Source organism: Pipra filicauda, unplaced genomic scaffold (assembly GCF_003945595.2).
Source record: "Pipra filicauda isolate LSUMZ 115617 unplaced genomic scaffold, ASM394559v2 scaffold159_size1710840_pilon, whole genome shotgun sequence".
NCBI classification, from domain to species: Eukaryota; Metazoa; Chordata; class Aves; order Passeriformes; family Pipridae; genus Pipra; species Pipra filicauda.
In genome coordinates this window covers 227,971-243,141 of record NW_024104095.1, presented here as the reverse complement: position 1 = coordinate 243,141, position 15,171 = coordinate 227,971, and the positions used below count along the sequence as shown (strand labels likewise).

The window sequence follows — 15,171 nt, the reverse complement described above, 5'->3', positions numbered from 1 at the left end:
TTTGGGACGGGGGGAGACAATCCACAAAGAGTTCTAATTTCATTTCCACACCTCAAAATATAAAATTTTACTATCAGCCACCCCCAGCTGGCCACGTGCCTCATCTGTGGGCCTGAGATACAGATGGATCCTTGCAGACTTAAAATACAGCAGTCAAAAAGCTTTGAAGGTGACATGGCCAAGTGGATCCTCAACTCCAACCTCATGTCTCCTTTTTAAATTTCTTTTTATAGCACATAGTAATTTTAGCAACATTTCAATAGAGGAGACCTCGTGGTCCACAGTGTCATCCTTCCTCAAAGTCTCTTACAGGAAAAAACACATAACAATGAACATGCCATCTTAGGGGTCCTATGAAACTATTGCAGCATATTTAGGGCTTCTCAGTGGAAGAAAGAATAGGCACAAAAAAAATGGATTTTGAAGGTAACTGCACATTGAACTGGACAATGATATCTAAATTAAGAGTTCTGTTGTAGCCTAATTCCCTTTAATGATGTTACAGTAATTTGCAACTGGAACACAGAATCCACAAACTGACTGAAGCATCCCTGTTCCTTAATTTTATACAGATTCTTTTCACACATTTTGAAAAAATATCACACTGCATTAATTGAAATCTACCTCTGCATAAAAATTACAAACCCACCTGGTGTTTTTTTGTCACAAACACATGCAGATACAGCTTTAAAATTATGGCCTATTATCCTACAATAATTTTACAGAGATCAAGCATTAAACTCCTTGTTCTGAAGCCACAGAACTAATTATTATATCAGGAGCTCTGGTACAGCTCACTTTTGAGAAGACCACAATTCCAGTGCTGACAGAACCGTGTCTTAGAATTACTTTAATGAATTAAATGCTGGAAGTTTCCAGGCAATCATACACTCCCTGAATTAATATCCATAAGCTGATGGAAGAGATACACAGACTTAAAGGTATTAAAATGGAAACAAAGTTCAATTTTCCTACAATATTTCTTAGCATCACATATGAACCACCTGGGTTGTGTCACAAAAAATGCAGAGGAGGCAGAGTCAGGTGGGAAGAAATGCAAAGTCCAGGGTTTCTAGAACACAGGCTTCTGAAGGGATTTATCTCTGAGCACAGCTGGTTAGAATGGCTAAAGCAGCCCAGCTTTTGCAGGGACAGTGGAAAGGTTCTACCCAATAACCAAAGAAATTTATGCTCAGCTGATGGGTGTGTGCAGCCCTGGTAACCTTGTTTATAGAGAGCAGGAATCAGGGCAGTGGGTGGGAATAAGGAAACCCAGACAGTGTAAGTGGATGACATAAAACATCAAGAAAGACAGTGAGGCTAAAAGGGTTATGGAGAGAAGGTAAAAGTTTGAGGGGAAATAAGATGCAAGAAGGTGGGAAATGGAAGGAAGGTTGCAGGCAAGGATAAGACAGGTCTTATGGTTTTCCTCAGGTACGTAAAGAACAAGAGGGCAGGAAGGAGACAGCAGGTGCTCCAAGTGCAGGCAGGAAATTATTGTCAAAAAGATATAATGAATTCATTGCTTCAGTTCTTAAAAAAAAAAAAAAAAAAAAAAAAAGAAGTGGTTATTTCAACCCATGCTTGTCTTCTTTAGAAACAGAAGCTACAGGTTGTTATGGACCCACATTTCCAAGATCAACAAATAGCCACAGAAATCAAGGTCTTTCCAGCAATTAGAACATTAAGATTCTGATTTTTTTACCAAATATGTAAATAAGAGAGAATTCTTTCTGTATTAGGAGGAATAAGATAAATGGAAATTTGAACAACCAAACTTCAAAAATGTCTGTGTTACATTCTGAATGTTGATAATGGATCAGGAAAAGATCAAAGTAGTGTTGCAAAACAGCAAGGCCAGACCTTCAAGACTTTGACTTGAGCCACAGGACAAGTCAAAATACCCACTGTAACATATTTGCACACTTAGCAAAGAATCAAGAAGCTCAGAGCTTGTGCACTTATTCAGAAAAGCAAACAAACAAAAATATACACTTAATAAGAAGTGAACCAGGACCATTCATAAAGACCAGATTAATAGTTCCTGCTTGATCTATGGTTAGTTTGCAAAATGCCAATATATCAAAATGGGCTCAAGAAAAGTTTATGAGCAGAAAAAAATTTCCAAACCAAGTCTGACTTGAACCAACCAGAAAAAGAGATGTTCCCACTTTTCCTGTAAACTCTTAAAACGCACCTTTTACCTGTGAGTGTAATCAGGCACATCTGAGTCCAGAGCACACCAAAAATGTGAAAAAATTGCACAGAACTTGGGTCCACAAAGTAACAGGTAGGACAGACCTGAGCTGTGGGAGCTCACTTGGTCTTTCCCTCCCCTCCACTCAGAGCTGCCCTGCCCTTTCTAAGAGGCTCAATCCAACAGCAATCCCTGGGAATTGCTGCCATGTCCATCCCCACACACAGCTGGGAAAATTCCCAAGGATCCCTTTCACTGCAGGAGAACACGAGGGCTGGGGAAAGGGCAAAATGTCTCCTAGATATTGATGCTGCACCTGGACCAGGGAGCCCTCAGCAAGATATTCCAAGGGCTGCAATAACACAGACAAGGAAAAGAAACAAATAAACTGATCGTGGTAAAGAGTGAAGTATCATGATGATATTTAATTGCCTTATAATGCAATTAATATGCACTAATAAAAGTGATTTCATAGGCTATTAACATAATATGACAAAAAATGTTATTAGTCTCCTCTTGTCTTACTGAACACATCATTATTCTTTCCAAGATTGGTGTTATATTAGAAAATAATAATAATTTTAAAAAAGCAACAAACAAACAAACAAACAAAAACCCCCAAAAAACCAAAAGAAAAACCCAAACAAACAAAAAGAAACAAACAAAACTAAACAACCACAAAACCAAATTTTATGTCATTTGCTGCTGTGTCAGTAAACTTAATTTTTTCTTTCGTTCTTCCTGCTGTGTGTTCCCACTCCCCACTCTTCACTAATAAATCCTAATTTCGCCTGGTGTTTGGAGTTTGTGTTGTTGTCAGGATGGAAATCCGAGCCCACTGCCTTGTCTTGACAGTTATGGGTTATAAACAAACCTTTCTGATTTTTCCCTTGAACAACACCTCACTCTCTTCCTCCTCCAAATGACATGACAGTGCTGCTGAACAGCGGGAACGTCAAAGCCATGCAGGCAGGCAGAACTAAGAGCAAAGCAAATGCCCTCCAACAAAACTAACTGTTGACTTTTGCATGTTTTCCACATAAATGGTATGAGGATGCTACTGGCTTCTGAAAGGAATCACAGTACCCTGCTGATATCTCATAACGTTAAGATGTATTGAATAACACACACTATGAATTGAATAGACTATTTCCAGTCAAAATGGCAAATTGGAGAGTTTATATACAATATTTTATTCCCTCAAGACAAAATGGGAGAATATACATAAGAATAACATGAATTTTAACTTCATTTCCTGACAGGTTTTCTTTTTCTCCCAGAAACCAACCTCTGGAGAGAGATTTCCAGTAGTTGGAAATCCCATTTATATCCTGGCTGTGCAAGCAATTATTTAAACTGTAGTTCTAAGAAATGGGACTCCACTTAAAACTGATATGCTCCCAAGTTAGATTTATGCACTCGGTTCCAGTGATCACCTTGGTTTTGACCTTGGGAAACAATCAATGGCAGAAAGTGCCCCATGAAATCAGGACTCTCCCCACACAGATCTCAGGGAAGGATCTGGACCTTTCCTTCTGCTGGGTTTGTTTCTGCTTCCAGGTTTGATGGTGTTTGATCTGTTAATACTCAATCTCATCATTTCATAATGGGAAAAAAAAAATAAGAAATACTGATTATGTTTAAGAAACAATAGCTGGTTTTCTCCAGTTTGTGGCATCCTAAAAACACACCCCCTGTGTTTATATCTTGTCAGCTCCTCACTGAAAAGTTCTTGTAGAGGGAACTAAATTGCAAGTAATGCTGCCAGAAAACACTAATGGCTCTTTGAGTCAGTGTTCATTTCTCTCTCTGTAGTCAAAACATAAAATTAATTCAAAACAGCCCTCTCTGAATTTACCTGGTACCCTACCATGTGAACACATTAAAGAACTTATATGTAAACACAGCACTATAAAGAAAAAACATATATCTCATGCCCTTTCTGCACATACATGTGGAACACAAAATACAGAGATCTTTTTCTCTGCATCTCATGTACATAAATAATTTTCTGTCTCATTAATAATTAGATTTTATAGCTCCAAGAGAATTCTTTTGTTTTTTTGTTTTTTGGTGATACTTCCTTTCTTTTCCCCTCACTAAGAAGTCAGGATTCCTCCCTGAAATTTTGCACTCTGCCATTACTGCAAACTTTTTTGATGGAACAGATGCAATTTGAGAGCACCAGTATTTTAACAGGTTTGCTCTGTGTGTTAATGATGCAATTTTACTAAAGTTTACATCCCTACAAGACCTAATCCCTCCTCCCATGAAAGAGTACCTTCATTTTTGGGGATATTAGTGGGAGATGACTGAGGTCTGACATTCCCCATCAGGTTTCAGCTCAGGACAGAGCAGATCCCTGACCCTTCAGACCAACCTGCCAGGGCAGAAACCCAAGATTAAATTACATTTCAGACCAGCCTTGAAGTCAGAGGCAAAGCCACGGTTTTCCTTGTGAAAGAGCAGCGTGTCTGCATGCTGTCCATAGATCTCCACCCTGCACATTGCAGGGATTCAGTACCAGGGTATGATAAATCATTCTGGAAAGGATGTGGTTGCACTAAACCAGGCTCACACACAAGACAAATTCGTTCTTCTGCACACAATAAATTACAGCTGTTCCCTTCGGGGGCTTCGCTGCAGCAACGCTCTCTGGATCTGCAAAAATGCATTAAAGCACTTACAAATCTTGTTCACAAAACACTCCTCGGCACCTGACCAAGCTAGTTTTCCTCCTCACTGTGAAGCATTTCCATTATTTGTTGCAAATTCAACAGAGAAATAGAACCCATTAGGACTGTAGCATCCCCCTCAGTGTCTGGCTCAGTCACGTGTACCCTGAAGTGAGAGGCAGCTCACACTGAGAGCTGGTGGCTGTTGATGGCTCTGAAATCTCTGGTCTCTTCTCAACCTACTTGTCATCCAATTTACAGAAACAATACCACCCAGAACTACACACTCCCAATTTGCTTTTTCAGTCCTGTTAACATAAGTTTTCTAAATACCTCAGTCTGTCACCACCAGTTGCAAGGCATCCTTTAACAGAAGTGCGATCCGCCGTTATAAAAAAAGCTGAGAGCCGATTTCACACCTCTGCTTGTTAAGTATTTTCTACAGCAAATAAAGCTCTTTATTTAAAAAATAATTAAAACTAACTCTTCATTAGCAGTTCAAATTGCCTAGGTAAATTTGGTCACAGCTCTAATTTGCACACTGTCACTGAACAGTTTTATCAAGCTGCTTCCTTTCATGCTTGCAGAGGATCACTTTGGGATTATTTCTCTTCCACACATATTTACACTTGGCAAGCAGTTATGAAAAAGCCAATCAACAATGGTAACACCCTTTAAAATCTTGAGATTGGAACCTCCCAGTGGCACTTTGCCACTGATGCTTAAGAGGTTAGGGAACTGGGTTTGTCCTGTTCTCAAGGAATGCCTAACCCAAAATCTCATGCACCTCAGTAAAAACTCAATGAAATATTGTTCCCAATTCTTCTGTACCTAACAAACTTTGAGTAAAGAACACGTAGTTTAACTCAGCAACTTTGTCACCTTGGTCATGGTAATCCATCTATGCAACTCTTCCTGCTTTTACCTGCAGGAAATCATTCTGCCTACAAATACATTATCCAGGCAAATGTGAGGGTTTGAAAATGAGCTCAGGGGTTTTAATTAACAGATTACCCCATAATCACTGATTTTCAGACCTCTGCTTTCACTGGCCCTCTATTTGACCCTTTGTTTCCCAATTCACTGGTGTTTTATCAACACTGAACACAAGTAGCCTTCCAGCTTCACTGGAATCCTTTAGCCCTGTTATCACAGCTCTTTATACAAGCACTTGATTTATTTTGCTCAAACACAGAACTGAAAAGTCACTAATATTTCTTCCCTGCTGGAATCAGGAAGGACTGTGGTTCTGAAGTGAACTCTGAATTGTACAGATTATTGGCAGCTTTTGGGTGGTGTGTGCCTCGTTGATTTGGACTAGAAAATCCATCTTAAGTCTCCCCACCAAGTTCCTTCATCTACTTTTACACATCTGCAGTTTTCAATAGGAAATAAATAAATTATTCGCCATTGTCTGACATTTCTGAGTAGTCTTATTTATTCAAATTTTGAGAGAAAACCAAATATGCTCGAGAGCACATTTGTACAGCTGAACACCTTTTGCTCCCACTAAATAGGGGCTCTAGGCTACCTCTTATCTCCCCAACCCAGAAGCAATTCAATAACGTGCCCACAGCCTGCTTAAGCCCCTTCTTCAGAGCATCATTTGGTGGTTTTGTCAACAGGCTGTAGCAAGCCCCAAAGCAAAACTATTCAATGTAAATCCCCTGGTGTACTCTGACCCAGAGAATTCCTATCAGGATGCTCTTTATCAAAACTCTTTAGTAAGAAAAATGAGTTACTACACACTTCCCTAAAACAGGCTGGCACAACATCGTCCCTGCATCCTCCTGCTCTTCTTCAGAGACAGCTCTCACTTAAAACTGAGGCTGACTGACACTCTCTGACCTTTAAGAAGACAAACCACAAAATTACAGGGAAGAACACACCAGGAGCATCTCCCCTTTTCCTCTGGTAAACAGGATTGCATTAGCATAGTTCCATACACACGAGAGCAAAGATTACTAATCGTTACATCTCACCCTGGTGGCATTTGGAGCTTTGCTGTCTCACCCAGGCACAGGTTCATTTTCTCAGTAGAAACTATCACATTTTCAAATTTACAGGTGATTAAGTTAGAGCTGCTTTGGCAACTAATCCCCCCAACATTAACATTTTGGTGAAATCTCACTTACTTGTCCATTTTTGATCAATTTACCTGAATTCCTAAAAAATAAACTTATAAACCAATTGCAGAAATAAGTCTATTTCAGAGGGGTGTCATTAATACAAGCTGCCTCATATTCCTCTTGCCAGCTTGAGTTTCTTTTGCTAAAAAACAAATTTTAAACTCCTCTGAAAACACAGCTGTAGTGCAAATGGGCAGCACCAAAGAGAAGGCAGGCCCTGACCCTCAGACAGAATTTTTCATTCTATTTCAAAATATTTTCCAGCTTTTACTAGAAATAAAACACTTGCAGAAAGAAGGGAGTAACTCACACAATCATCTGTGTAGAATCCAGTACTCCTCTAATTTAATAGTTTTTCTCTAGTAATGAATACACAAAAAACTCCTACAAGTTTTTCAACATTCCTTCAGGAGAAAGAGGGCAGCAAAAAAACAGAATTTCAAACATTCAAAGAAAAAAAACACCCAATTTTTTATAATTGATTATATATTCTTAGCTAATGTAAAACATTTTGAGATGGTAAAATCTGCAAAGTTTTATGAAATACTGTGATCACCAAACCTCTATTTCATGCCTTATTAACATTTTTAAATTCTCACCCCTTGAGTACATATGCATTAAGCATAGGGAGTAAATCAGTGCTCAGGCACAGCATCCCTCTGTGTAGCTGAAGGATTCAAAAAGATTTCATCCTTTTATAGTATTTATAAAATACTTTTTATATTATATATTATTTTAAATTATAATCATCACTGATTATACACTTGATAGTATGATGACTTGTAAAGAACTTGCATTTTTGCACAGTGATCTATTCTTTCCTTATTTGCCTTTTGCTTTGCTATTTCTCTCAGAGCATCAACATCGGGCAGGGAGAAGCTCAAACAAAACCAGAAAACACTTTCTGAGAGAAAGTTAAGGACTTTTCAGGTTATTCATCTTTCAGAGTACCAAGGAAATCAGGGAGAAAATCCTGCTGTGTCCCTGACACCACAACACATCTTCATTGGAAAACAATGGGCTGGATTCAAAGACAGAGTCATCAAGCTGAAGGTTCTCCTGTAGAACTTTTCAACTCGGTTTTGCTCCACAGGGGGCTGTGAGCCTGCTGAGCAGAGGCTGGGGAACAGCTTAGGAATAGGCTGCACAGCCACATTGCTCTGGATAATCTGCTACAGCACACTATCTGTGTATCACTCACGTGGCTTCAAAAAGGGTCCTCCAGGGAAAAGGTTTTGTCTTAATTTAGGTGTATCTTTTGCCAGATCAGGTAGCAGGGCCATTTGTGTTTTGATGCATTGAGTTGAAAAGTCTACTCTGGTTTTCCAGCACAAAAATATTCAAGGTTTCTACCAAACACACTAAGGTGGGAAGCTACTGATAAAATAAGAAACAGCTGGTAAATGAAGACAAGGCACAGTGTTAAAAAGAGAAACTGCAGTGTTTTCCCTGCAAGAAGGACGTCAGCATCTCCCATAAACCCCGTGTGAGCGGTTAACATACATTTCACTGCAGACCCACAGAAGAAGTGGATATTTAAGTGCTGAAAACCAACATATGGTAAATTTTAGCAGTGCTGTTTGAGGAAGGATGACTAGTCATCTGACTGGCAAAGTCTCCCAGAGGAGGAGGGACAGCACTGAGAGCACAAGTATTGATCACAGCTCGTCAGAACACAGCAGAGGTCAGGGAGAGCAGGCAGGGCTGTCCCCAGAGCCAGTGCCCCACCAGGGGCTTCCTGCTGCCAGAGGCATTGGAGATCAGTCCCCCAGGCTGTGACACAATTCCATGTGGAATTCTGCTGCTCCTCTGTATCCAGGTGGCCAGACACAGTTTATCTGACTGCACATTTCCAGAGCAAGAGAGAACATGAATTGGCAGACCCTCTGTTCACAGTATGCGTTTCAGGACATTTTGGAGCAGTAATTTTGCAGATCTCAGAGTTCATTTGTTAGAGGTTCAATGGAGAGAAACACAGCATTTATTGCCAAGGAAAGGAATCTTCGTAGGTGATGTACATCTGACAAAAATGTATCTGCTAATGTTTTCATACTATCAGAATCTCCTTTCTCTCTTAAAGATATCCATTACTAAAAGTGGTGGAGTTCCATAGCACATTCCATTGACTGTTTGACAATAAGGAAGTATAACCCTGTAGTACCACAGTGGCAACTTTCCCAAAAGATGTCCTTTTGTCCAAACAAAATTTCATATTCATCAATCAAATGCACACACAATGGTCAGACAGCATTTCTGCTAAAGATAAATGGCAGAAGTTCCATTCAGAAAGCAGAGGAGGTTTTCAGCTGCATGTAAAAATAGACACATTTACCACTTCCAAAAGGACAAATGCTTCTTCTGGAAATTTTCTAGGACAGTAGCTGCAATTCAGTCCTCAATTTAACTGCACATCTTTCAAGAGCAAACACACAAAAAATACACACCATGGACACGGAGGCAGAGATGTTATTGCTGTGAGCACTCACCTCATAATTGGCAATGGCTTCTCTGTCGAGGGTTCGGGTCACAGACACATCCCCAGTGATCTCATTGATTCTAAAAATCCCTTTTGGGTCTTGATCCACTCCCTTCCCAGAGAGTCGAAACTTTGCTCCCTCTGTCCCTTCACTTCTGATGACCTGTGTGGCAGAAAAGAGGTGACAGGCCGTAATATAACATCTTTGAAAATCACTCTAAAACCACTGCAGTAATTTCAGCCTTTTACCTAATGCTGAGGTGTATTCCCTGCCAATAAAATGGAACTATAAAATAGGATTTCAATCATGCAGAAAACATTGTGCAATTTTGTGCTAAATCCTGGAAAAGCTACTCATGTCCTTAGCCAGTTCCTATGTTATCTTTAGTGTCTTCTATTTAACCACTTAAAGTTTCTACTATTCCACCACTATTGTGGTCACTTTGTGTTTAGAATTTAACGTCATATTTAATGCTATTTTTTTAGTTAAATTGATAAAAACAGTATGAACTTACAAAAAAAAAGAAAAGAAAAAGAAAGGAGATATATTGTACTGATTGTCATGGAACACACTTATTTCACAACAACCTTTACCATACCAGAGAGCCATCACACAAGATTTTCCAGTTAGTCCATCCTTTTTATTAGCCATTGTGAAGTCATGACAAAATAGACTATTTTCACGTTGGTTTTTTTCCCCCTTTATTCCTTTTTACACTCTTCCTTTCCCAGGATTTTAAAATAAGGGAAAAAAACTCTACATGCAAATATCTGAGTATCCTGCCCAGAACTCTGCTTAGTCACACCGCTGGAATTAGAACACTTCCCAAATTTGTACATACAGATATACCCACAACTCCTTGTTACCATCACCTTATTTCCCATAAGAAAAAAATCTCTAAAAATCCGATTTCAAGTCAGTCTCACATTAGTGACAGCAGCATTTACGAACTTCCACAGCCACACATGCTTTGCAAGTTTGTGTTTGTACATCAGAATCTGAAGGATTAGCAATTAATCTTGCCTTTCAAGGCTGACTATTTTGCCAACTCGTTCCTTCCCACTGCTGTTTCATGTTCTTTTGTTTTCCAGCAATTTCACATCACTAATATTTCTGCAGAAACGTTAAATCAAAAATTTATATGCTGGTCTGAATCACAGCTCAGGAAAAGGAAGGGAAAAAGTCGCCTTAGAAGTCTGGACCTGCTCCAATTTGGAGATTATAAATATGCAGGTTGTTGAATAATGTCCCCGAGGAAATAAGTGTTTGCTGCCCTATTGCTGTGGGTTCAGCAACACTGGTTTGCAGATTACTGGGCAGTGAGATTTTTGACTTAACTCCATAATCATTATTCCTTTATTTTAATTGAGAAAAAAATTGCCACAAGTTATGAAATAGGAAATCAGCATTTTCAGAGATAAAGTTTCCATTCGCAAACCCTTTGGGGATGGGAGAAATTTCAAAGTAAAAACCTGTTTCACTTTTTTTTTTTTTAATTCCTCCTTCCAACACTCAGAAACGCTAATGGAAGAAATTTCCTTGTGTATTTTTGAGTGTGGGATGCCAAACCAACACTGCAGGTGACAAAAGGGCAAAGTCACTTTGCAATTTCTGGTTTCCTGATGAGATTGAAACCTAATGTCTCCTACTGAAAAGTTACCTACTGGTCAGTCTGGTATTTTTTACATAAAGCCTAAAAACATCTGTTTTTCTCAACACAAAGCTGTGCTCAAGATTTTGCAGTGCCATGATCATTACTCACTTTTTTAGGAAAAAGATGAATTGATGTCTGAGACTTATTCCAAGCCAAGTGCACCTTCCCATCCAGTATAAGAACAGTGATTTGAAAGACCCGAAATCAGCCCCAGGCCAGCACAAAAATCTAACTCAGAGATGTTTCCACTACAGCCATTTCCACCAGAGCCATCAAATATTACCTGTTTATGACAAATTTAAGATGCAGTATAGGCACAATGCCCCAGTTCTAAGAAGCCACAGAAATAAAGCAGAACAAATGTTGAGCACTGCAAGGGAATTTATCAAAAATCTGCCAGACAGAAAGGCAGAAGTAGAATAAGAAAGAATAAGAATAAGAAAAAATAAGAAAGAATAAGAATGGGCCCTGAAAACCTGACTGGAAGGAAAATTTCTTCTCAACTTCAAATCTAGCAAAGATCTTAACCTTGAGTTTGATTGCATGACATCCCAACGTGGTGCCTGAAAGATTTGTACTCCTTGGAGCTCTGACACATCCCATAGCTCACCCCCACTCGAGCAGCATCTAATGTACAGGAACAACAGAGTTCCCAGCCAGCAGAGTTGTTCTGGATGTGCCCACTCAGCTTTTTTAAAGCTTCAGGGATCTGTCACATCCAGGGTGCAACTCTGTGCAGACCTTTCTCTTTTATCTGTGTTATATATATGTCTGTGCATCCAGTTATTGCACAGCACCTTGTGCTCGATGTTTTATCACAGCCCAGGAGCTGCTCCGTGTGCCACGGCATGGCTGTCATCTCACAAAAAGGAATTTTCAGATTCTTAAAACCGCTTAATTAGCCACAAGAGGGAGCTGCAAACTCCCAGGAATACAAGGGAGAACATTAACATCTCCTAATTAAGATGCTTATATAATGGCTGCATAGTTCAAAGAAAGTGCATTTCCCAGTTCGCACTAAGCTCGGTACAACGAAAAGTTTAATAAAAATCAGGCTTAATTTGCCATATGGTTTGGTGCTTCAACAAGAGCAAAGAAGAAAACGGGAGGATTGTCTGACATCTCCTCTGGCAAGACTGATATTCTGAACACTGGTATAAACACATGAAAATGTCCTTGTTCACAATGCCTTTGCAGAACAATGCTCTCCCCATTTCCTGGCTGAGATAAAACAAGGCCAGATTATTACTGCTGGAATGTTTACTTCGGGGTTTCATTTTTTACATTTCTGAAATGCACAAATGAAATCCCACAGTTACAGCTACCTGAAGGCCCGACAAGAAACAGTTATTTCCATCATTTTTTTTTTTCACAGCTTCAGGAACTTCAGCGCAGGCTCTAAAATTGGAAATGTCTGCACCACACAACAGTGTTGCATAGAAAGGCTCTTCATTCTTAGGGATGATCATTAAGGCAGCACAAGACCCTGTCCCCCACCCACAGAGAATATGGGGAAGGCAGTCATACCCTCTTTAGGTTCCCACTTCCTACCTGTTTCATTTTCCCTTGGTTTGATCTCACAATTCAGAACAGCCTTGACTTTGCATGGGCAGATGGCCCAGACAGAAGAGATGCCAGCTGAGCATCCCACAATAATACAGACTATTGAAGGCTATTTCCTCACCCAGGACCCAGGGGACAGTCCCAGATGTAGACTTAGATGCCACTCCCTTCCCCACGTTTTTCCCATCTCGAGGTTATGACAGAGAATAAATGTACTGGGAAGTGAAGTGATCCACACCAGCCTTGTCAGGGCCACAGATATAACACCATGACAGAGCAGCATTTTTATTTTCCAAAAAGGCAGAGACTCTATGATTCTGCTCAGCTAAAAGACACTTTCAAGAAAACAGAGCATTACGTAGCTGACAGGATCTGCTTTTTGCTGAACCATGGCCAAAACATATTTCCCAAGTGCTATTTTTCAGCTGACATTATGTATCCCTTGCAGCTAAACTCATTTCTGCAATGTGATCCCCCTGTTGTTACGGGTTTATCACAAAAGTAAATCAGTGTTCTCAAGAGAGGAAGAGAAATGGAAGTACAAAAAACCCACAGTGCCCCCAGAGAGAAACTTCACAATTCTGCAACCCCAGCAAATCTGTCCTAAGCAGCACCATCCTCCTTTACCAGTTTCATTCTTTAAAATGTGTTTGCCTCAACCACTGCCATGATTTCTTAGTTCTTGACACCAGGTGAATTTGAGATGCATCATATTAGTTTCACTTTTTAATTAGAAAACAAATCCCACCCTCAGACAGGAATATTTGGTTCACGCTCCAGTTCTTTTCATTCCAGAATGTTAGAGTGTCTCACTGGTGGTTTTTTTATTTTTATTATTATTTTATGTAGGGTTGTTTGGTTTTGGTGTTTCCCACTTCCCCATGTGTCATAGGAGGCAAATTTATTCATGGAATATTTAAAGACGAACTGGTTTTTTTCTCTTTAATCACTGTGTTCCACAAGAGCAAAACAATAGTTTAGGCCCATTGTTTAGATACTGTATAAATATTTAAACAGACACTTCCTGTCCTGCCATACTGAAAATCACTCTTTACAGTCAGAGGCTCCATCTGCTCCACACTGACTCAAATACTCTTTCAACCAAAACAAATGCAAAATACTCCCGTCGTTATTCAAAAGCATTAACCAACAGAACCTGCTTGGGTGCTGCAAGCTGAACATGCCAGACCTGGGGCTAGAAAGGAATTCATATGATCTGCTGAATTTATTAATGTATCAAGAAAAATGATTACTTCTATCTCCATTAATTAAACCTGACCTTTGCTTTCTCTCTGATTAGGGTTTTCTCCAGATTCACTCCATATACAGGTGATAGCCAAGAAAACCCAGGTGATTTATTCTCATCATGGTAGCAGAAATTATAAAGCTTTTCTGAGCAACTCTGTGCTTTGTTCATGATAATTAGGGATAAAGCCAACACTCTGTATATGACAGGATACCTTTCAGGTAACACTTTTTCATGTTCACAAACAGCCTGGCTCTCAGCTACATTATATTATCAACCAAAACACAAATGGACAAGTGCCCATCCAGGATGTCATCTCAAACAACAGCTGAGCTGATGGAGACAAGAATGAACAATATTTCCACAGTTCAAGTAAACAGCAGAAGAAAACTTCAGCAATTAAATGAGCTCGTGCAATACAACAACTCAGGCAATGTCAGAGTCTTAAATTTCAAAACATTTCCAGATCAGTTTTCAAACTCCAGCCTATGGATGAGGCGAGATTTTCAAAGCTGTGAACATCTCCACGTGCTTCCACTGCAAAGCTGAAATCAGCCAGTCACTCACTCAAATCCTAATATTTGTGCACTCCAGAAACCTTGGACACAGAATGGAAAATGAAATTCAACCAGCAATCTGAATATACAACAGTGGCCCAACCTCCCAGGGTAACAGAACACAAAATTAAGGTGAAGAGATTGGTTTCTGGGGGAACCAAAGCTGGGGGAAATTATATTTATTAGAGCAGAGATTGTTTCTGTGCCATCAACTCCAAGTATTTTGCTTGATGCTGTTGCCAGTCCCAATAAGAATGCACATATACAGGTCTCTTGGAGAAAGAAAAACACATATAGACAGCAGATTTAACTCAGTAGAGAAAGCCATAATTTGGTTATTTTCAATTTTCAAGGTCTATTTTCTATTTCAGATCCCCAAGACTTAATTTTAACTGGATGAAACACATGACTGGAAAATGTCTGAATGTTGCATTTTAAGACACTGATTCCGCTGAATTATTGCATGATGTTTTCAATCAATGAGATTACTTAAAACTTTAAACACAATGTCATTAATCCCTTAACTAAGTTTACATCCTGTGTTTGCTTCTGTGGATTATTTGTTATTTATTCTTATACACTCATACATTTTAAAACATATTACATATGTTAAAACATATTGCAAGTTTAACAATTACTTTTTACTTACATTCTTTTGCACTGGTTCTCTTAA

General features: G+C 39.4%; 1 protein-coding gene across 2 annotated transcripts in view; it reads right to left on the bottom strand.

The window, feature by feature from the left end:
• The window catches only part of CDH13 (cadherin 13), a 447,401-nt gene that overhangs the window by 226,470 nt on the left and 205,760 nt on the right, over window positions 1-15,171 (bottom strand). For both annotated transcript variants that reach the window (XM_027725145.2, XM_027725146.2), the window contains exon 5: window positions 9,488-9,640. In XM_027725145.2, the coding sequence (XP_027580946.1) occupies window positions 9,488-9,640 (153 nt within the window). The remainder of the gene's footprint in view (window positions 1-9,487; window positions 9,641-15,171) is intronic.